The following is a 24921-nucleotide window of genomic DNA, read 5'->3' as shown; positions in this document are numbered from 1 at the left end:
TCCTCCTGCAGGCCACGTTTTAACAGTAAATCAGCTCACTTGCTTCTGGTCCTATCCTAATCTTAATCAATGGGTTCCAGCACTGGGATTTTATTTGGTCTTTAATTTTCACCCTCTGCTCCAATCTCTAAAACTGAATGTGTCATGTTTCTTTGAATCTTATACCTTCATTTCTTTGGTCTTCGTGACTATATCGTGCTCCGGAAATCAAAGTCTTTTTGACTGGATTTTGAGCTCCAGACTCCCTGGGTCCTTTCTCTCCAGATCACTACCTATTATATAATCCTTGGTTTCCCCTAGTCACTTACCCAATTCCAGGAGAATTTGTGGCCATCTTTCTTTTAGTCTTACCCCAATTAAACTCCAGCAAGAGACAACCAAGAATTCATGAATACATATATATTTATTTAATTCATAATATAGCATTTCGGATGGGCTGGGTTATTGTAGAGAGGGATGAGGCTGTGTAATCCACAGATGTTCATATTTCTGTCACTAGGAGAGACACTATTGGTCCAGAGCTCCCAATACAAACAGGCGTGGGGTAAAGCATTTGATAAAAAATAGTCCAACAATAGTCTAATAAATAGTCTAGCCAATAACAACAACACAGCATATGTCTGAAGCTGGCAGACTACACCATAAAAGGCAGTTTTGCCTGACCTGATGGCAATCAGTCTGGCCAACCTGTAATATACAGTCAAATACAGCCCATGGCTCCAAGGCTGCAGTTGGCTTCAGGAGCTAGAAATAAATGTAGGAGTGGTTCTTACCTACCTGCCTGACATTCTTCATTCCTTGAAGGAGGCGGTATCAAATATTTGATTTTATTCAAAAGTCCATCCATGCTCCATCTTGGTAGTCATATATTAATATGTAAACCATGGAAGTTTAGAAAATTCACCTAGTGTGTTTTAGCTGAAAAGAATGTATACGTGATTTTGCTGCAATCTGAATTTCACTGCATCCAAAGATTCATGTAGAATTGTATAATAAAAACACATCCAGATGCAGTTACCCTTACTTACAAGTAGCCACAACCTCAATGTGGCATCAAAATTTCTTTCATATTCTCTAAACAGGCTTAACTTTAGTTTGATTTTTTTGTGCTTTCTTCAATAAGACAATATAAAAAGTGGAAACAAGCATAAATTGCAGACATAAAATAATCTTCTGGCAGAAAAGGTTGTGGAGAACAGATCAAGTAGAGCAACAACAAAAGTTTATAGAGTCACCTTCTTTGAAAATGTTAAACACAGGTCCTATTCTCTTTGTCCAACTGGGTTTAGCTAGAGGTAGCCAATTACTTCTCTTAAGGTCCATGGCATTGCCAGGATTCTATAAAAGCCAAGTTATCTAAAATAAATATCTGGGGTCCATCACACCCCCACTGAATACTTTGTCACCGTGTTGTATCTTAGAAGCCATTTTTCACTGTTTGACTCAGAAGTTGGGACTTCAGAGTCAAACTTCATTGCTTACTCCAAACCCAGTTTAATTCTCCACTTTACTGAGTAGACTTAGCTCTGAGTGGTTTTTGGCTATAATCAAAATTTAAATCCACCTTCAAAGAACAAAGTTTGACAAGATTGAAATGTTATTGAAAAGAATGGTGCCATGTGCTCCAAAGACAATTCCCCAAGACAACTGCCAAAGAGTTTTTGAGGAGGACAGTGCTCATTTATTATGTAGGAGCCTTGTTACCTTTGCAAAATAGTATCAATACAACTCGAATGGAGTAGTAACCAAGCTTTTCTGCCCAGGAAGTAACAAACATCACTATGGGGATCAGAGTACAAGAGGGAAACTTTCATAATTCATTTTTTCATTCGTACATTCATTCAATAAACATTAGCCAAGCTAATGTTCCAGACACTGTGCCAAGTATTAAAAATATAACAATAACAAAAGACACAGTCCTTCCCCTCAAAGTGTTCAGTCTAGTAGGGAAGATGACTATACATTAAAATTTTATGTGCATCAGAATCATGAGGAGCTTGTCAAAAATGTAAATTCCTGCCTATGTTCTCAGGCATTAGGTCAGGAGTGGGGTTCAAAAATCAATTGTTTTAATAAACATGAAAAGTGATTCTAACATAGGTGGTGTGAGGACCATGTTGAAAGCCACACTGCTATATAACGTGATTATTGCTGAGAGAGGGGGATGTTGGAGGTGTCATGGGAGCTCCAAAGAGGGATGCATCATCCAGTCTAGGGAATAAAGAGTTAGTTTGGTTGAGAGAGATAGAGGTGAGGAAAGGTAGTCCAGGATAGAGTCGAAAGTAGGAAGGGGAAATTAGAGCTTTGTCCCCAGGCACTAAAATCTAAAAGACACCAAATTAAATGAACAGTTTTGGAAAGCCAAGGACAAGGTAAAGGAAATTGTACTACTGGGATGGAGGTTGCATTTTCTGTACTTACAGCATTTTCACACTATTCCTTTAAGAGAAATTTCTGTTGTTTACTCTGGGCATTAAAATTTTTAATCATGTTTCTGCTGCAGGACCAGAGAATAACTTGTGTAAATAGTTAAACTTGGCTAGCTTAATCAATGTGAGGGGGAAAGTGGTAAAAGATGAAGCTGTGTAAGCAAACAGGGACATGAAAAGCCAAACTAAGGGGTTGGGACCTTCCACTGGGTGCTAAGGGAACTAGTGAAAAGTTTCATGAAGGGGAAAAATCATTTTTTTGTTAAGAATTTGAGGATAGGCCCTAGGGAAGAGACAAAGGTAACTGAGAAATGAAGGACACACATTTTACAGCACTGCTATGCTGTATTGGAGCTGGAGGTAGTGAAAGAGATTAATATTTATGGCACACTTAGCAAATGCCAGGCGCTGAGCTACAGAGTTTACACATCCTATCTTTTTTTAACCTTTGAAACAGCCTTGTGAAGTAGACATTATGTTACAGAGGAGGAAACAGAGGCCCTGAGAAGTGAAGTACTTGTCCTAGGTCACGCCGCTAATAAATGGTAGAGAAACTAGGATCATTTAAATCCAAAGGTTATGAGCTTTCCCCTACAGCAAGATATTTGCCAGCACTGATGAATTTTACTGAGGTAGCTCATTTCCTGATTAACAGTAAGTACATATGGTCTTTAAAACCAAAAAAAGAATGTTGCCACTAGATATATATTTTTGAGCCTTCCTTCTGTGTCTGCATCAGTCTTGCCTTCCACATTTAGTGAACAAACAATACACAATTGTTATTGGGGAGGATTATATACTTTGTTTCTTCCACAGAATAGTAAGCCATTTGGCAGCAGGTAGGGTATTTTATTAATATGTGCCCACCCATGGCAGTATTTTGGTACCTGGCATCAAGTATTTTATTGAATGAATTAATAAATGAGCATCTACCAAGCCAGGGGAAAGGAGGACGGGAAGACTTTTGACATTTCAAGCCTCCAATCTGGGGGAGTTGTTACAGCTACCACTTTGTAATTGTACAACAGTAATATTTTCACAAATCCCAGGAGAAGACTTCTTGAAGCCAACTTAACTCCTGTAGAGGAGAAAGCTCTGGTTCTCTGACATCCCCAATCCCTTCAATGGAAATTTAAAAAATCATAGACCACAAGGCTCCATTCCCTTCAACTATACTGGTTAGGACTGGGATGAGGTTTATATCTGCATTTGTGTGGAGGGATTGGCTGAGCAAATTACTACTCCAAACAAAATTGCAAAAGGAATGATTATTTATCCTATTTAACAAAACAAACTGTTTTCAGGAAGATCTTAAGTACTTCAAAAGTGTTTGATCTGAAAATATAAGTACAGTTATGTGCGAATAGTTGGTGCCTCAATAACACTCTGTTTTTACTAATTAAGTAAAGCAGGCTCCTAAATAGCCTTCACTGTGCAGCTTTTAAAAGCTGAATTCTCATAACTGTATGTATTTGGGAATAGTAAAACTTTTCATTTAAAACAGTCTATGACAGAATTTTTAACAATTCAGATGGCCATCTTCACGTAGGTAGCATCACTTCTACCTGGATCAATTTTCTATCCAGCAACAGCATCTTTTGTGCAATCTTATATCCAAATCTTTCCTAATCCAATAGAGCTCTTCCCATTATCTGTGTCATGGTTGCATGTGTATGTGTGTGTGACAAGACGGAGGAGGGCAATGATGGATAGAGGGAGGAAAGAAATGTTGATTGATTTTGATGTTTCCTTTAGGGGACAAAAATGGATTGTGTAGCTTATTTTCCCTTCCAGTATATTTCTCACTCAAATAAGCAAATTAAAAATTTTTTTGTTCTAGTTCAAGTTAGTGTTTGGAAAAAAAATTTTTTGTGTATGTATACATAATATATAAAGTGAATATACATATACATACATACACAAGTGAATATATATAAGATGTATATATATATTCACTTTGTATGTTACATATACATATTCAGGGTTTCCTAACAAACCCTTGAAGATAGGTTTTCATGAAAAGTTAAATACAATATGTGATAATTTGACACTGTTCAAAATTCTACATGGCCAAACTGTCCAGTATTAGAAAGGCTGACCACCCCCACTTCTAGCTGGCTAGCCCCTTATTCAGGGCATCTTCCCACATTATTTAACTAGAATTACCCTAATTGCTTCCAATATAATTTATATCCTTAAGTCACTGGGAATTTTTAATTCTCCAATGACAACAGAGGCATTTTCTAAATTTTTCTCCAATGGCTTGAACCCACACTACTCAGATAATTTGTGCCGAGAAACTCAATATATTAATTTAAATACAAGCTTTAATGCACAAAAATTAAATCTACAATATCTAGTTATTTTGGATGCTTCAAACAACTTTATTTGTATCTCATATATTGAGCGCTAACTTAGGTGTAGGAGGGGAAGGACTGCTGAACTAGAGAGCCAGTGAATTACATGCTCTCCAGAAACTTAATGACAGGTTTTCATCCCAGAAACATAAGGGGATTCTTGGGGCCTGCAGTTGCATTCCTGCCGCTCAGGGTAATCAATAAAATCTGGGGCAGGCAAGCCAGACAGGATCATTAGGGATTTGTTCCAGATTGTAAATGTTGGACAAACTGGAAGAATGAAGGTCACATCAAAAGTATGAAGATGAAGAGAGTTAGCTGGGTCATAGAAAGACAGCATGTTGTTGTCATAATCCAGGAGGACACCCAGACGCTTCAACTGTGGGGGCACATCCACCAGCATTTCCTTGTTGTTATGTCTCACCACAAAGTTACTATTGCAGCGAGAGAAGACCCATGAAGAGGCATTCTTGCCAATCCATTCATTCTTTGGAGCTGATTTGTAGGCAATGCCAATTGCATACCTATGAGACAGTGGAGAGGAGAGAGAAATAAACATTTAAGAATGATCTGAGTTGTGTAAGATACCATATATAATATATATAAAATAGAATATATGTTTATTCCTTAGTTTACATTTAGATTCATAATGCTGATATCACCAGAGCTTTAAAAAGTTGGCAATTAGAGTGATGGGACAATTTCCATCTCCTAGCCCAGTATATTTTCCATGATTTTATTTAAAAGCTGGCAAATTTTTCTAGGAGTGGTTTTCATCACATACCTTTTAACCTTGAGTTACTGGTATTATGGTTGTGCTATAGAATTGAATATCCTAGGAACCTAATGACAGAGGACAGAAAACAACAGGAAAATGGGATCCACTCACCATGTTGAGGAACCCATGACCACCTCCCAGTAATGGCAGCCACTGTCAATGAATATATTTCCTGCTGCCCCATAGCACCCTGTGCCACTAAACCTCTCTGGGGTATGGCTCTTTTTTAGAGAGCTTTCATCCTTCTCCATCTGCAGTCCATCATTGGAGATCTTCAACTTCTTATGAGTCATTTTGGGATCTAATTTAAAGGGTTGGCCTGAAAAAAAAAGTAGAAAAAAAGAAAAAGCACAATAAAATATCTTAAAATTCTACCTTTTCCCCCAGCATCATCACTGCCAGGGTATCCTTGATATGATGATCATTCTTGGTTCAGTGCAAGTTGGCTGCTGTTTAAATTTTATTAAGAAAACAGGCCAGAAGCCAGAGTTTTCAATAAAATAAGAATAAAGGTCAATCTCCCATAAAACGACCTAATTAGGCAATTTTGTTAGAGTGACTGTTCCATCATCAATGATCAGAGAAAACACTCATTGTGTAAGATCATTCACAACAGATAATTATTTATAACCATATGACAAAACCATTGTTACTGAGGGACCAGTTGTTAGTTGCTAGGTATGGCGAGAGATTTCTTATACAGAATGCTTCTGTGAAAGACACTGTTGGCTAACACATTACCCATTCCCAACTTTTTCTCTCTTACTAACTTATGCTATAGAGGCTGGAAAAGCTAAATATTCAATTTCCCAGCCTCCCTTGCTGCTAGGGGTGGCTAATAACATGGAAGCAGATGGAATTATAAGTCAGACAGAGCAGGGGAAACTTCTAGGAAAGTTTCTGTTTTCCAGAAAAAAATGGACAACCATTATGTGTACCAACTCTTTCCTCTTGAGAGGAAATATGACATCTGGAAGTTGCAGTGGGCATCTTGCAGCCATGTGGCAAGAAACCAATGCACAAAGGGAGAAGGAGCCTGCATCTTTTATGACATCTCAGAGTGGCTGCACTAGCCCTGAACTGCCTACCTTCAAACTTCTTCCTACGTGTGTGTGTGTGAGAGAGAAAATATATATTATTCATGTAAACGACTAACAAATGCTATTTGTTAAGCTAAATTAGTTGCACTTTTTGTTATTTGCTGTCAAAAGCATTCCTAACAGATACGGCTTCTCTGCAGTAGGATTTTAATAGATTATCACAAATAATGCTCTTTTATGAAATTGTTCCCTAAACATAAGGAGTGGAGTTCAGAGAAAACTCTTCACTAACATCCTCCCAAGCTACCAGTCATTTTGTGCATAGCTCTGTATCCACAGATCTTCCATGGGCACCAACAAACTCCTTGCCCAAAGTACAAACTCAGCAGTATAGCTCCTCTACCCACTGCCACTGCTTTTCATGCACTGCTGTGGGTGCCTTCTCAGCCTAAGTGTATTCTCCTGGCATGGAGAAGAAAATTGATCTTTCCTTTTGAAATCACGACAACGTACTGTTTGTTTTTAGTCGGGTAGGTTCACTGTTCCGACTGCCTGCTTGGTTTATGGCTTTAACGATGAAGATATAGCGAGTCCCGCTCTGGAGTCCATGCACTGTGTAATGGTTCTGTTTAATGTTGGGCACAATCATCCAGCTATCTACTGAATTATACAGGCCTGTAAAATGGGGAAAGACAAGGACATTAACCGGCAGGTAAGAGAGACAGAATGAAAAACACACTGAAAATTCATCATAAGCCACTCCCTCAAACGTGAACTTATTTTGTTTCCTTTTGAGTCTTAGAAGGCAAAATGAGATGAACCAGGGCTTATGATTCCATTATTTCATTACTCCCACAGAACTAGGCTTAGGCCAGGCTCCTTGCTTCTGGAAATTGAATGCAACTACTAGCAAAAGCTAGATTATTTTAATTTTTTGCCAGATAACACAGGAATGGCCACTATATAGATTCACAGAATCATCACTCTTATGGAGTCTCTGGATATTTACTCCAAACGTCCACTCCTCTGAGAGCTGAGACTGGTCTTACATGGATGGAGCAATTCTGTGCAGAGCACGGAAACATGGAAACTCAGCCAAAGGGACACCTAGATATTATATTTCCCTTATTTTGCAAATGTGAAACTTGGATTGAGAGAAGAAAAGTGACTTGTCCAAGGCCACAGATAGTCAGTGATGGTGCTGAGAGTAGAACCCTGGTATTTTTTTAAATGCTAGCCCAGTGTTGTCTCTACTACGTCACAGTTCATGGGGCAAACAACAATGTTCCTTTGTCTTGGCAAGGTAGTGAGGCTCTCAGGGCTTACGATTCCACTCTCCTACTCCTTCCTCAACCTTACTTCCAAAACTAGCTTGGCTCCACAGTGCCATAGGGAAGCCAAAGAGATGAGATGATAACCAAAACATGCTATCATCTTCCCACTTTTACACAACACACTCTGTTGCGTGATTCCCATTTTCATTTTAGGATGGGTGGTCCAGGAACATTTGGATTTTTTGTTTGTTTGTTTTTGAGATGGCGTCTTGCTCTGTTGCCCAGGCTGGAATGCAGTGTTGCAATCTCAGCTCACTGCAATCTCTACCTCCCGGATTCAAGTGATTCTCCTGCCTCAGCCTCCCGAGTAACAGGGACTACAGGCATGCACCACCACATCCAACTAATTTTTGTATTTGTAGTAGAGACGGGGTTTCACCATATTGGCCAGGATGGTCTCGATTTCTTGACTTCGTGATATGCCCGCCTTGGCCTCCCAAAGTGCTGGGATTACAGGCGTGAGCCACTGCGCCTGGCCAAAAACATATCGTTATCTGGAATCTTCCTCCCTTCCAAGTAGAGGAAGGGATAAGAGAACTAGGCTTCTGCTTTTGATAGTTTTTAGACTGCAAACATGTTCTTAAACAGGAGAAATGTACATAATTAAAACATATATTTGGTAAGCTTTCAGCAAAAGGAAAACCAACATTCTAATTTGTGGATTATCTAGACTTCTCTCTACTGTTATCTTCTTTTCAGTTAGTTTACCACTTTTTAGCCACAGTTCTACTGGAGGGTAGAAAGGGAAGGGCAAGGAAAATAAACAGTGAATTCAGTCATTTCTATGCAACTCTAGTACAAGATTTAGTGAGGTTGAAAACCGAAAGTAGTAAATCATGAGTGTTTTGCAAGAGATCTGATCAAAAGGGTTTATAATTAATCTGAGGGGAAATTGAAGAGCCTAAATTAAAATTAGAAAAAGAAACATAATGGAGGGCAAACAGATATGCTGGAGAAAGAAGAAGAAGAATTGGTGGAGGTGCCCAGTGATTATAATGAAAAGACAGTATGGATTAAAAGGCTAGGAGCAATGTTTGAGGCCTTGTCTATGTTACCAATACATAGTATGAATCATAAGCTGCACACAAAATCTTAATGCAAAGAGGAAAATATATGATCTTCCAGATACACACCCAACAATACAAAGACAAACTTCACAATGAAGTACTATGCAGTTGTGAAAAAAGAATGAGGGAAATATCTCTATGAACTGACATAGAGTGATTTCAAGGAAATATTGTCAATTGAAAAAAAACAAATTCCAATTCCAAAATATGTACATGTAGTATATATGCAGTACACTACTTTTTTGAGAGAAAGAAAAATAAGAAAACATGCATATATTTGTTTGAATTTACAAAGCAACAACAATAAAAACAGGAAAGATAAATCAAAAATTCATGAAGTTGGTTACCTGCAAGGGGTAGGGGTGGAGGAATAGGATTAAAAGGATATGGGAGGAAATGACATTTCTCTGAATGTACCTTTTTGTATAGCATTCTCTTTGGGAAACACATTGTTTTACAAATTCAAAAAATTAAAATTAAATCAATACAGATGGGAAAGCTGGGGACTAAAACTGAAGGCAAACTGAAACAAACTCAACTACATTTCAGATGAACAGCACAACGTGGTGGGGGTGGGAGGAGAAACTCAAACAAATCCTGAAGTATTGTTAACCAGTTTGTTTTTGCAGTGGCATGACAAAGCAATTCAGAAACTATTTTTGATATATATTACGAGATTGAGCAAATGAGCACATGTGTTGATGTTGGGAGCCAGGGTTCATACTGTGGAAGAAGGAGCATACAAATACAGAATGGAGAAAGGCAGGAAAGAACCTGTGGGGATGGGCTGGAATTGAAGGTATTGATGCAAACTCATGATGCCTAAACTATACATATATGAAGGATATATGCATATATATTATATGTGTGTGCATATGCTTACATATATGGATGACTGTGTGTATATCTAGCATATCTAGCACTCAGGTCTTGGTCTCTAATATTGTCCCACTAAGAGAAACCAGGGTACCTTGGCAAAAAATGGCCGATTTCAAGGCTGGGACAGAATAAGGTCAAAATGAGCCTAGAATATTTTGTTATGCCAAAAAGTAGGGAAGTGCTCAAGAAAATGATGTGGTAATATCATAAGGACCCAGGAATCACCTTGAAAGGCTCCTAGTGGCTAAATCTGGACAATTTGAACACCAACTCAAGTAAGGGCAGTAAAGAATTATAAACAATTGAAAAATGAGAATTCATCAGTCCATACTGATAAATAAACAAGTGGGAGGAAATGGAGAGTGGGGCTCTTGCTTATAATAGAACGCCAAGTGCTAACTTGAAAATGTGGGAGGGAGCACTCAACTAGAAAATCATCATTTTGCAATCATCATATTAATGATTGACTCAGGCAATAATCATCAACTGATACTAAACAAGGGTGGGGGTAGATGAGATGGTTTGATGAAGAAGCAGGATATTTTTATGGTTTTAAAGTATACCACACAGATTGATTATTAGTGGCAAAAGAAAAAGTAGTTACTACAGTGAATAAATCAGACAACATCTTTACTAGGTGATCAAAATTAGAATCACCAATGAAGGCAAGTGGACATCATGTGCCTCCAGATATTATATGCTAAGAAAGAACTGTACTGCTGAATATAATCATGAGAAAACTTCAGAAAAATAATCAAAATAAGGAAGAGTATAATGAAGTATAATAAAGACTTAAAGGAACACTTTTTGTAAAATGTCAATGTTATTAAAGACAAAGAAAAGCTGAGCAAATGTTCCAGATTAAAAGAGGCTAAAGAGATATGACAATTAAATGTAATACCTGACCCTAAACTATGACGGACAATATTGGGCTCTTTATATGTCATAAAGAATATTATTTGGTCAAATGTTAAAAACTGGAATATGAATGGTAGTTTAGATAAAGTATTGCATCAATGTTAAATTTCTTAAAGTTGGTAATTGTACTGTGGTTATGTAAGAGAATTTTCTTATTCTTAGGAAATATACACCAAAGAATTCAGAGGTGAAAGATCATGATATATGCAATTTGCTCTAAAATGGTTCCAAAAAACAGGGAATGTCAGCAAATGCTAAAGGAAATGGGATAATTATTAACAGTAGGTGAATTTGGGTAAAGAGTAAATGGGTGTTTTTTGTGCTAGACTTGCAAGTTTTCTGTAATTTTGAAATCATTTCTAAATTTAAAAAGATAAATATATGATCCTCTAGGTATTACTGAGATTTAGTAAGATGAGACTTATGATTGAATTATGGCAGTGGAAGTATACTTCTTGTTCAAAACAGAAAAATTACAATATGGAAGTCCCTGAACCTGAGTGTAAATGTGTGGTGGAGAGTATTCGCATGAGAGTGAAAATGTGGGGAAACAGAAGTTATGTCTTTCTGGTAGTATGTTATAGTCTGCCTGGCTAGACAGAGTTTATGGCTAATGCTTTTGCAATGCAAAACACAAAATTAAAACAGAGGAGAGATAATACAGCAATCAGAAGACAAACACACTCAAATATCTGTTGGAATTCTCATTCACCTAATAGCATAATCTGAAACTTTATTGGTTGTGATCATTTCAAATCTTAGAAGAGGTGGAAAGAAAGTTAAAAATCAAGAAAGAAAGCTGAAAGAAAAGGTGAGGGGGCAATAATCCTCACCAACATGAATGGAATTTCTGGATAAAGAAAATGTGAAAAAACGTCAAAGGAAAGTAGCTCCCAAAACGGAGGTTCAGTCAACTGTAGCAGGCCAGATTGGCAGGTAGGATTGGGATACTGAATCTTCAAAAATACTTATATTCCTAGTAAAATGGTTTCTCATTGCCATCCAAAATTTTGCTTCAGGTCTCTGCCCTTGTCCTTGTTCTAACAAACTTTTCTATCAATAACTAGAGGAAGAAATAGAAGGCAGGCTGTGAGGGAAAGCAAGAATATTTGAGTGTAGAATCTGGATCCCAAAGGATTTTAGCATGCTGAAATGAAGTGTCAGAACTAACCAGATAAAATGTACTAGATAGAGATAAATTCAAGGCTTTGTGTTTCTGTTTTAGACATTCAATTGTATAAGAATACGATTTGGAATACATAGAAAATTCAGTTGACCATATGCTCAGTAAATAGTCAGTAGTCAAAGTCACTGCTGAAAAAAAATGTACAGGGCAAGGGAGCATCAGTTAATGCACAAGAAAAATAATCCAGCTATCCTCTGTGGTGGTCAGACCACTTTTGGAGTACTGCATTCACTTCATTGACAGAACATTTTATAAAGCACAGTGATATACAAGAGTGTGTCTACAAAAATGATACTAGGATGACAAAAGATCTGAAACCATGCCATATGAGGAGCAATTGAAAGAAAGGAGTATTCCTAGCCTGGAAAAGATAAAATTTAGAAGGACATAGGAACTAACTAAAATTATCTGAAGCGATGTTATGTGAAAGATGGATTAGGTTGGTAATGACACACAAAAGGTCAGAACTTGGACTAACTGGTTGCTGTGGTTTACTTCAAGGAGCATTAAACTTTGAAGTTTGACAGGCTCAAGCTGCAACGTTGACTCCATCATTTTGTAGTTCTGTGACCTTGGGCAACTCACTCAACTTGAGCTCCAGTTTCTTTATCTATATAATAGAGTTAATATCACCTATTTCATAAAGCTAAGTAAGCACCCATGAGGACTAAATGAGATAATGTATGGGAGCATTTGTAAATGGCAAAGCATAATACACATGCAAATTATTATTGTTGTTATTATTTATTAAAAGCAAGAGTTAAGCCTCTCATAAGGAAGCACTGGCCATTATTTATAACTGTACAAAAATCAAATGGGCTGTTTTGTTAGAACTGAGCTACCCAACACTGGAAATGTTCAAGCAGAGACAGGATGATTATCTACTGGATGTCTGGCAGGAGGGAAGAAGACTAGATGACTTCTAAGGTCCATTCCCATTCTAAGATGCTATGAGCCTATCACTGTTAAGAATTATCCTTTAAGCTTTTCTTTACAAAGGACTATATAACCTTGACAACAGAGGTGACAACCTTTAGATCTTTGTCACTTCTCAGACTTCTTAATTCCTGGGAGATGACTGCTTTCCCCATATCAGAAAAAAGAAGCACAGTTGTTGGCGCTAAGACTTTCCAGAGTAGGAAAGACAAGTAAATTGGTGAAGCATTAGAATTTGTGTCTTCACAACCTGAAGAAATACCCAGGAACATAGCTACATGGGTCAAGTGGCTTAGGTTGGAGCTGCACGAGGCAAGTGTTTTTTAGAGTTTGATCCCCAAATGTCCTCTCATCTCCCCACCCCAACTTGTTACAATACAGAATTCTGCCCCAGATTTGTCACAAAACAGGAAAAGGAAGCCTATTTGAAGGGTTTACTTAGAAAAACTACTCTCATGTCGGCCTGTGAAGTCAGACACAAAAGCAGGAACAAAAAGATAAAATACTAATTTGCAGCTATGGCAATGGTATTTTAGGTTGGAAATCTGTTCCAGTCTTGAATCCAGCTTTAATTTTGCTTTTGTTTCCGTTTCCACCCCCCTACAACCCAGGGCATTGAGGGGAACTTTCAGCTCATCCCCTCTTGACTGCATTGAGTGAAGTTCCTGCTCTGCTTTGTCTTGCTCCAGTTCACCAGAAGACGAAACCATAACATGCGAGCTAAACAACAACTTTGTTAACTTCTTTTATTTTGTGGCACACTGACATGTTTTCATATTTAGCATAATTCTTGGTGTAAAAGAAGAAGTAAAGGGAAGAGTGACAGAGGCAGGAGGCTTGTCACCATATTCACTAATATAGGTGCGTTTGGTAAAGGAAAAGTCTTTGAACGTAATGTATTTTACCATGATAATGAAGTGGTAGAAGAGTCAAGGAGAGAGATGTTCACACACACAGAACCAGCAATGATGGTGGCTTAACTACCCTGGAACAAGTACCAAGTGGTACTCTCCTTGGGAAAGTGGAATGACATGGATTAATCGAGGAAAGGCTAAGGGCTACATAAGTGAATGGGAATGGCCCCAGTAACTGCCCAGCAAGAAAATATACAACTTGCTTGTTACCCATCAGTAACGTCTTTGTAACGCCCTGGGAAGCTTACACTGTCTATGAAACACTATACTAAACAACCTAACATGTCTTACAAACACTTGCCTCGTGGCGCCCCGGCCAATCTTGAGCAGCTTACTGCTTCCTTACATTTCCTTATCTCTGGCCACAGGCCCCAACTACACCATGACTTACTGATGAAGTTAGCCTGGCCAGTGAATATGGTGTACTGAAGCTCATAGGAGCTGATGCTGAACTCATCATCCGAGATCCAGTGGACTGTAATGGTGTCATGGGAGGCAGTACAGAGTTCTTCTCGGATAGATGGTGGGTTTGGGGCTGTAAGGAAAGGTGGAAAAGAAAATAAGGAAAGCACAGCCTCTTCTGGAATTTTACAATTGTACTCTTCCTGCCTAACCCAACATCTCTTGAAGAGGTGGTTTTCTTAATATAGAAGCTTTGGATTGCATGAAACATACAACATGAAGCAAAATGCTGAGACCTCAAGCTCTCTAAAACCACTTTTGCTACAATGAAAATATTTTAGGCAAAGCTATAAACCTAAACCTAAATTTTTGTGATGATTGCCCCAGCTGTCTAATCACCTGTATAAACACTTACGTAGACATTAAAGTGATTATATGGTTTTCTTAACAAATGGTCTTCAACTTACTGTTATTTTTAATTTCAGAATGAGTTTTATTATATATATTTTAGACATAAATCTCTCTCTATATATAGATTTAGATTACATATATATATATATATATCTTACATTTTTCTTCCTGATCTGCTAATTCCTAACCGTCCCTAAAACCATTTGGGTTTACTCCCATAACAAGAAACAATACATTGCTTTTAGATTTATAAGGACAAATCTATCAGCAATTTCTTGTGTTTTACTCTTAAGTATAGATGGTATACCCATTCTGACCCTAGAAATAGTTAACAAATCATAAATCATCTTTTTTTCTGTTACATGAACTAAAATATGTTTTGTCTGAAAATTTACATGCATCATTTTAAAAATTATAAAACATTTTCATTATATTGTCCTTTTCAAATTATTTTTAAGTAAAAGCATACCAGAAAAAAAAAATGGGAAGGAAAGCACAGTATTTTCACACCTGTTAAATAATCTAGCCCCTCAAGCAGTTTCTTTTCTCTGGAAAAATCTAAAGCAAAGTTTTCAAAGGCATCATTAAAATTGATGTCTGGAATCAGAACTTGAGAAGATGCAGTTGCCATAGCGACCCTGAAAAAGAGAAAAGTACATCAATATACATCAAAATAGGTTGCAACCTTCATCCAGTGTTTGATTTCTGGTTTAACAAGGTGAAAATAAATGACTTGCAAGGCTTGATTTATTAAGTGAAAATACCGTATCTGTGCCTTTCCAATGGAAACCATTTAAATTTTAATAATCAGGAACCAATGAAGAGCTATACCATATTTATTCACATATGTTCACCCCTCAAACACACTCCCCCATCCGGTCTTAATTTTGAGAAGTAAATACAGGATGTTTTCTCCTCTGCATCATTTTCCATCTGGCAGGCAGCATCAAAACTTGACCTTTAAAGGCTTGGTAAGAACACTTTGAAAGATATTTTTCTTTTTTGTTTATGCTAGTCAGCAAGCCAGCATGCTAGGTTAACACCTTCCCTAAATATATCCTTTATGTGATTTTTTTTTTTTTTTGAGACGGAGTCTTGCTCTGTCACCCAGGCTGGAGTGCAGTGGTGCCATCTCAGCTCACTGCAATCTCCACCTCCCCGACCCCCTTCCAGGTTCAAGCGATTCTCATGTCTCAGCCTCCCTAGCTGGGCTGACAGGCGCCCGCCAGCAAGCCCAATTAATTTTTATATTTTTAGTGGAGGCGGGATTTCGCCATGCTGGTTAGGCTGGCCTCAAACTCTTGACCTCACGTGATCCATACACCTCAGCCTCCCAAAGTGCTGGGATTAAAAGCATGAGCCACTGTGCCCAGCCTATGTGATTGTTTATAATATTTATATTTCAATTTATTATCCTCCAATTGTATAGTGCTATGATAGTTTTATCTTCCCAACTAATTCTAAGAGTCTCAAGAGCAGGGTTCATATTTTTGTACCCCTTAATATCTTCCTAGCCCCTAACACAGCGTTTAACACATAGTGAAAGAATAATTGATGAATGAACAATTGAATGACTAACAACAAAATAACTGCTAACATTTGTTGAGTGCTTAGTATATACAATGCACTGTGCATTCACTTTACATACATTATCTAATTTACTCTTTACCATAACCCTATTTAGTAGATGTTATTTTCATTTTGCAAATGAGAAAGTTGACACATTGAAATGCTAAGTAACTTGTGTAAGATCACACAACCAGTAAGAGTCAGAAATATAATTGAGCCCATATCCATCTGATTCTAAATTCTATACCCTTAACCATTTAGACTGTTCTTTTCTTCAGAAAATTGAGGTATATTTTACATACTTCAGCAATTCTTAGCCATCGTTACACATCAGAATTATCTGGAGGAATTTTGCAAAACTCTACATGTTTTAGTTCTGTGCCAGATCTTCTAAATTAGAACCAATGAAGATCCTTGAACATGTAAATGATGGTGTGGAAAGAAAAAATTACTTGGCAACAATATGTAGGTTAGAGGAGAAAGAAAAGGCGTTGAATGTAGGAAGACCAGAGAGGAAACTTTTATAGTGAACTAGTTGTAAAGGGAATGAGGAACTGAAAAATACATATCCTCATGTACATATACCCTGCTACACATCTACCAACTATATCTCTTGTTTCTGAAAATAGAGATGTTTCAGGGATAAACTACAGGCCAAATGAAAGACTAGCTCAATACAATCATTAGGTCTCACATTGAATAGCCAGTCTTCCAGGATTTGGTGAATAAGGAGACAATAACCTGTAACAGTTAATCCAGAAAATTAGCTCATGGAATTAATTTCTGGCCTTTCCAATCTTCTTTATTTCCTCCATCCATCTATCCAATATTTACTAAGCAAAACTAATGTGCCAGATACTGTACTGGGTACTGGAGATACACAAGTTGAACAAGTTTGTTGTGGTTCTTGCCCTCAAGAGCTCAGACATTATGGAGGAGAAAGACAATACATGGGCAATAGAACTGCTGCTACAAAGGGAGTAGAGTGTACACAGGAGTTATCTGAAAAGACTTGGGATCTAAGGGAAATCTCCCCTGAGGAAGTCAATTTTAACCAATGACCTACATAATGAGTAAGAATTAACTAAGCAAAGACTATGTGGATGTGTGTGTGTTCTCTCTTGCTTGAAGCCTGCAGAATGAGATGGTCAGGCAGGACCTTGTAGGTCATGTTACAAATGTTGGATTTTATCCTAAGAATGATGGTAGTCACTAAGCATTTTAGGTGGGGAAGTAATATGCTGAAATTCATGTTTCAGGAAGAGTACTATGGTTTCAGTGGAGGGATTGGAAAGGGGCCAAATTGGAGGCAAAGAAACCAGATTTTAAAGTTTCTTGGAATGAGCATGAATATAGGCAAATAAAACAAAAAAGGTTAATTCACAATGCATGAAAACAAATGGCCAAGAAATATATTAAAAAGTCTAACTATATGAGAAATCAAAGAAATGTAAATTAAAATGAGATAGCATTTAAATTACAAACAAATGACAGCATAGGAGCTTTTATACCTGTATTCAATAATGCCTACATATTTGTATTAGGATTGAAATTGATACATATTTAGAAGGCCAATTTAGCATTAAATTTCAAAATAGTTTAAAATATAAATCTTTGACACCACAGTTCTATTTCATAGAATTTTTTTATTATGGAAATAATTGAGATGTATACCAAGATACAACTACAAGGGCACTCAACACACCATATGTAGCCTAACTGTCTAACAATGGAGACTAAGTTAAGTAATGTACTATATATCAAAAGACAAAATAACATGAAGCCATTGGAAATCAGGTTTTATAATAATATCCAATGCTATAAAGAAAAGTTTGTGATATATTGTTTCAAATGTAGAGTATGATATAGTTTATGTAGCATGATATCATGCTTGTGAAATACATCTAAATAGAAATGTTGGAATACTATATTCCTAAATGTTAACGGTGGCTGAAAGGTTAAGAATGGGTTACAAGTGACATGGTGGGATATGTGCATGTGTGTGTATCTGAGTGTCTGTGTTTTTTCATTTAAGCAAAAGACAACGTTAGCTATCTTGTGGCAGTCTCTCAAGGCCCTGGTCTTTATTACAAATATTATAAGGTGTCATTTGTAGGGAGAAAGGCATACCTTTCCCAGCTAAAATTTCGTTTTAACTGAAGTCATGGTGCCTTAACACAATACAATGCATAATGGTGGAGGAGAATTTCAGACCCTGTGTGAGACCAGTACTGAAGTTGGGTAGATGATTCTCAAGTCATACTACATAGATAGCCATCTATTCCACGTACACCTCAGGTTATACTTGAGCCTGTGAAAAGAAGATTCAGATAGACAGTTGGGAATCATAACCATCTAGATGGTAATTGAAGCCCTAGGAACCAATGAGTTTGCAGTAAGGAGACTCTATAATGAGAGAAGAGAATAACCTAAGACAGAATCACAAAGAACAACAGCATTAAAAGAATAGGTCAAGGAAAAATTGCTCACAAAGGCAAAACAAAACAAGAATAAGCAGATAGAAAGAAAACCAGGAGTGTTCATGGAAGCTAAAGGCAGAGAAATTTCAAGTAAAAATGATCAGGAGGACAAATGCTATTAAGAGATCAAGTAAGATGAAACAAAGGGGTGTCTATCATATTTAGTGACCTTAAAAAGAACACTGTCAATGGTGTGGTAGTGGAAGAAAACATTTCAGAGGGTTGAAGAGTAGAGATTATTAAACATAGTGGTTTGAATATATGTTTTATTTTTGCTTTCATGAAATCTCACCGAAATAACAGTCAAAGAATGAAATGTCATAAACCCACAAAGACAAAGAGAATGGAAAAGAGATGCCAACAAGTAAAAGATTGTCAACAAATGTTTGGAAGCTAGAAAGGGATGAATGTGTGGTAACCAACAACAGACCAGAGAAAGCTAGATCAGGAAGCCAACAACATCAAGTTGATTTAGTAACACAGAAAGTTGAAAGTTTGCATGAGGAACAACTAGATCCCCAGATCCACGCACACTAAACCAGAGACCACCCTTCCCTCATTCTGGCAGGATATGTGAGGTTTACTTTCTGCGAAGCTTTGATATTATACTAAAGGCAGTCTTAAAACTCTCAGCTCCTTTCCCTCCTTGGCTCCCAGAATGCTGGCAGCCAGGCTTATACCCTCCACACTGCTGCACCACCAACTAAAAGCAGGAGATTGGAGGTTTCCATCCAAGGGAAACTGACCCGAGAGAAAAGACCTACAAAACTGACACTTGAGAGTCCCTCAGTAAAAAGTTGGCACTTGCCTTATAATCCTACAGCAAAGTTCACTAAGCAATAAATTATTCCCATCCATTAAGAGTTTCCAGTCATCTTTTAGTGCTTAAATTCAAATACACAGCCATAAGTTTACCAGATATTTAGGAAAAGACTGCAATTTAAACTAACGTAGAAAAGGAACTGGGAAGAAACCCAGACAATGCAGGGTTTAGAGGCAAACTTTTTAAAATAATTCTCTCGGGAAGAAAACCAAATAGTTTGTATCCACAAAGCAAAAACAGAATTCTAAAAAAGAAACAAGGATCAAGGATGAGCTCTTGTGAATAAAAATAGGAATGCTGAAATTAAAATTTCAATAAAAGGATTTAATGAAAAATTAAGGAAATATCTTAGTAAAACCAGAAGACAAAGTCATAGAAAATGGAAAAGATAAAATTAGACAAAAAAGTCTAGGATGCCCAACAGTTCACTAATTAGAGTCCATAAACAAAGAAAAGAAAGAATAAAGGGGAGGAAATTATTAGCAAATAATACAAGAACACTTCTCAGAACTAGAGGTCACCAGTCTTTAGATTAGAAAGACAGAGTGCCCAGCAAAAATGAATGATAAAAAGTCCACAACCTGCCAGGCACGGTGGCTCACACCTGTAATCCCAGCACTTTGGGAGGCCAAGGTGAGCAGATCACTTGAGTTTAGGAGTTTGAGAACAGCCTGGCCAACATGGTGAAACCTCATCTCTACTAAAAATACCAAAATTAGCTGGGCGTAGTGGCGCGCACCTGTAGTCCCAGCTACTTGGGAGGCTGAGGCAGGAGAATCACTTGAATCTGGGAGGCAGAGGTTGCAGTGAGCTGACATCGTGCTGCTGCACTCTGGTCTGGGTGACAGAGCAAGACTCCATAAAAGAAAGAAAGAGACGAGGAGGAGGAGGGGAAGGGAGAGGTCCACAACCAAGGCAAATCTCGGTGAAATTTCAGAAAAACTGGGTTAAAGATAAGATCTTTAAAGCTTCTAGATTGTAATGGCTATTACTAAGAAGAGGAAAGGCAAGTGTTGGTGAGGATGTAGAGAAAAGGGAACCCTTATACACTGTTAGTGGGAATGTAAATTCGTCAGCCATTATGACAAACGGTATGGAGCTTCCTCAAAAAACTAAAAATACAACTACTGTAGGATCCAGCAATCCCACTATTGGGTATATATCCAAAGAAGTTGAAATCAATATGTCAAAGAAATACTCGCATTCCCATGTTCACTGAAGCATTATTCAGAATAGCCAAGATACGGAATCTACCTAAGTTTCTATCAATGGATGAATGGATAAAAAAAATATGGTATAGATACATAGTGAAATACTATTCAGTCACGAAAAAGAGAATAAATCCTGTTATCTGCAACAGCATAAATGAACCTGGAGGACATATTCTAAGTAAAATCAGCCAGGCACAGAAAGACAAATACCATACGATCTCACACATAGGTGGAATCTGAGAAAGTCAAACTCATAGAAGTAGAGAGTAGAATGGTGTTGCCAGAGGCTGATAGGAGCAGGAGGGAATGCGGAGTTGTTGATCAAATAGTATAAAGTTTCAGTTAGGAGGAATACGCTTCTGAATCTATTGTACAGCAGTGTGACTATAATCAATAATAATATATTGTATGTTTCAAAATAGCTAAAAGAGTAAATCTCAATGGCTGAACACAAAAAAATGGTAAGTGAGGTAATGGATATGTTAATTGCTTCAATTAGTCATTCCACATTGTATGCACATATCAAAACATCACATTGCACCCCATTAATGTATACAACTATTATTTGTCAATTAGAAGTAATATTAACTTTTTTCAAGTTTCTGGATTTTAAAATTTATTTCTAACCTATCAAGTGTGAAAATGAACTTAAAATATTTTTAGGCAAAAAGTTCTTGAAAATTTACTTCCCATGTACTCTTTCTTAAGAAACTACAAGAGAGGTTGTTTGGAAAACTTAAGGGAATAAAGTGGTACAGGAAGGGAAAATCCAAGCAGAGCCCCATGAATTCCCTAAAATTAAGGAGACAGAGCTGAGGATCCAAGTGGATGAATTTGGCTGGCGTTCACAGGACATAGTATCAGAGAGGAAAAAGCTGTAGAAAGAATTCTAGAGACCTTCAGAGAGTTTCCCTCTAGTATTCAACAGAATACTGGTCAACAAATGCATGCGAGGAAACTACACAATGCTAGGGAAAGAGCCACCCAGAAAGATAAGAGGGAAAAATCCCTGGTGCTCACATAGGGCTAGCAATAGTGTCTGTTCCTACCAGCTAAACTGGAAAATCTCATGACTCACAGGACGTTGGATAGAGTTCTCAGAAGGGTTTGCCTCAGTAGTGGGGAAAAAATTGTCTCTAGACTAAACATTGCTCTGATCTCACCTATCAAATCTGAAAATCAAGACTTGAAAGGATCAAGCTGTTTTCAAGTAACTTAACCGTGTCTCAAAACAAAGTTTGAGAATATTTATAGGAATAAAAAAATATACAGCATCCCAAAAGAGAAAATTAACAAAGTCTGACATCCAGTAAAAAATTACCTGATAGGCAAAAAAATCAAGAAAATAGAATCCATGATAAGAAGAAAAGGCAACCAATCGAAATTGACCCAGATATGACACGGGTATTAGAATTAGAAAGCGAGGACATAAAATCAGTTATTATAGCTGTATTCCATATGTTCAGAAAGCTAGAGGAAAGATTAAATATCTTTTTTTGTTTTTAGAATCAAGGGCTTGTTCTGTTGTTCAGGCTAGAGTGCAGTGGCACCGTCATGGGTCACTGTACCCTTGAACTCCTGGGCTGAGAAGATCATCTTGCCTCAGCCTCCCAAGTAGCTAGGACTACAGGTATATGTCACCACATGCAGCTATTTTTTCGTTTTTAGTGGAGATGGAATCTCACTATGTTGTCCAGGCTGGTCTCAAGCAATCCTCCCACCTCAGCCTCCCAGAGTGCTGGGATTAAAGGTGTGAGCCACCACACCCAGCCTGAATATCTTGAGATATGGAATACATTTTTTTAAAGACCCAAATCAAACTTCTAGAGATGAAAGCTATAATATCTAAGATGGAAAATACACTGGAGGTGTTAACAGCCAATTAGGTAGCACAGAAGAAAAGGCTAGTGAACTTGAAGATATATTAATAGAAGCTATCCAAAATGAAACACACTTTCATGTGTTTTCACAATGGCAAAAAAAAAAAAAAAAAAGACTGAAAAACAAAAATAGAGCATCAGTGAGCTATAGGACAATTTCAGGCAGCCAAAAATACATGCAGTGGAATCCCCAATAGAGAGGAAATAAGTGGCATAAAAAATATTTGTAGAAGTAATGGCAGAAAAAAAATGTCCAAATTTGCAGAAGTTAATTGATAATGTCTAAAGTTGAAAAAAAATTAATACTACTAATGTAAGGATGTTATTTAGAAATGTAAGGTCATGCCGATAAAAACACCTGATAGAGTTGAAATTGCTTGGCTTTGCTGTAAAAATGTAGACTGTGGCACTAGACTCCCTAAATTTGAATCTTGCCTCTGCCCTTTACTACTTGGACAATTGTAAGCAAGTCATTTAACCTCTCTGAACATTATTCTCTTATTTATAAAATGGGGATAAAAGTAGTATCTACCTCATAAAGTTGTAAGGATTAAGTGAGTTAATACTTATAAAGGCTTAAAATAATGCCCAGTACAAAGTAAGCACTCTATTGATAACAGTGTTATCAGATAGCAGACATTCAGAATGAGGAGGAGATTGCTATTTCTTACAATATGACTATAGTAATATTTTACTTTCCTAGTTTGTGCAAGGTATTACTTTGATATAAATACATTTTAAATATTTCATAAGAGTAAATTAGTGGCGAAGAAATGTAAAGTCATTTAAGAAGTTTGCTGTGCAGGAAGGAGAGGGACAGGGTGATGACTGGAGGGGATATGAAGTAGAGGAAAGTCATGGGATTTTTTGTTTTTTGTTTGGTTGGTTGATTGGTTGGTTTTAGGTAGGAGAGACATGAGTGGGTTTAAAATGGATGTGAATTCAACTATAGAGAGGGATAAATTAAAGTTATGGAAAAAAGAGGGCATTTGGCCAAAGCACAAATGAAAAGATATCTCTTCCATTTTATCCAGAAGGAAGGCAGAAGTAATGGATGTGGACCCAAATGTGTTCAGCAGTTTGATGTGAGAAGTTGAATTCATTATTTCACACTTATTATTCTTTGTAAAATAGGAAGGCACTTACTGATCACAAGCAGAAAATTGGCAGAGTTGGAATTTTGAGATAAGTACAAAAGATTTGAAATAGCCATTATGATGACAAGTTAAAAAGAAAGCTAACCAAAGCAATGCAGAAGGATTTCAGGTCAGCACTGAAGGCGCAGGTGAGATCTAGAAGCCATAAATTTGTGATGCAGTAGTACCGACCTCTTTGGTTATGTGATTTTCTCCAGTAGGATGCTGCAATTCAAATATAGGAATGGAAAAGGTGGGACTGATTCAGGGTTGGGATTTTATCAGGTTGGTATGCTAAAAGGATAATGGGGCAAGGAGATTGAGAATACTGAAAAGAGAGTACAGTACCTGAAGTGAGAAATCACAGAGCCTAAATAGGCTAAAGAAAGAAGTGAAGGCAGGAAATAGCTGGTAGGTAGGAAGAAACTATAGGAGTCAGGGCTTAGCCAACTCAATGAACTTGAAGTATATATGTATTTGAAGAAAAAAAGAGTTGTTGGCTGGGGCCGTTGGCTCACGCCTATAATCCCAACGCTTCAGGAGGCTGAGGCGGGCATGTTACTTGAGGCCAGGAGTTCAAGACCAGCCTGGCCAACATGGTGAAACCCTATCCCTACTAAAAATACAAAAATTAACCAGGCATGGTGGTGCTTGCCTATAATCCGAGCTACTTGGGAAGCTGAGTCAGGAGAATTGCTTGAATCTGGGAGAGGGAGGTTGCAGTGAGCCAAGATTGCACCACTGCACTGTAGCCTGGGCAATAGAATGAGACTCTGTCTCAAACAAAACAAAACAAAAATAAGAAACAAACAGTTGTTAAGTAGAGGTTATAGTTAGGAAATGGGGTGTTTGAAGTTATGATTTCAGTGCAATTCTGAGTGATGGTGAGGATCAGCATGTGGTCCATGAAAATGGGTAGATGAGATGGAGCTCTGAGGTGAGAGTCACTGTTGGAGGGGGTGTTAAGGAGGCTAGATGGCTAAAGCATTAGATGAGTCAGCCATGTGGTTGTTGCTGAAATCACCCAAAATGATGACAGAGGCAATGGGAGGAAGACTATGAGCCTGGAGCCCAGGTCTTCAGTGACTGAGGAGGAGATATATGGAGGTCAAATATGGCCTAATGAGCCTCTGTAGCCCCTTGAAGCCTTGGTGACTACAGTGAATAATGT

The 24921-nt window shown here is 37.6% G+C and overlaps 1 protein-coding gene across 5 annotated transcripts in view; it reads right to left on the bottom strand.

Annotated features, from left to right (window-relative positions):
• Positions 1–384: 384 nt before the first annotated feature.
• MID2 (midline 2) overlaps positions 385–24921 on the bottom strand; it is a 94685-nt gene continuing 70148 nt past the window's right edge. For 3 of the 5 annotated variants that reach the window (XM_017546462.2, XM_017546459.1, XM_017546461.1), the window contains 5 exons: positions 15162–15289; positions 14140–14373; positions 7118–7279; positions 5676–5883; positions 385–5310 (listed from right to left, as the gene is read on the bottom strand). In XM_017546462.2, the coding sequence (XP_017401951.1) occupies positions 4908–5310; positions 5676–5883; positions 7118–7279; positions 14140–14373; positions 15162–15289 (1135 nt within the window). In that variant the 3' untranslated portion in view covers positions 385–4907. The remainder of the gene's footprint in view (positions 5311–5675; positions 5884–7117; positions 7280–14139; positions 14374–15161; positions 15290–24921) is intronic. The other 2 variants (XM_037744947.1, XM_017546460.1) reach the window with 1 other exon arrangement.

This window comes from Cebus imitator, unplaced genomic scaffold (genome assembly GCF_001604975.1).
Source record: "Cebus imitator isolate Cc_AM_T3 unplaced genomic scaffold, Cebus_imitator-1.0 Scaffold189, whole genome shotgun sequence".
Taxonomy (NCBI): Eukaryota; Metazoa; Chordata; class Mammalia; order Primates; family Cebidae; genus Cebus; species Cebus imitator.
Note: the sequence above shows the minus strand (reverse complement) of the source record. Positions and strands in the feature narration are given on the sequence as shown.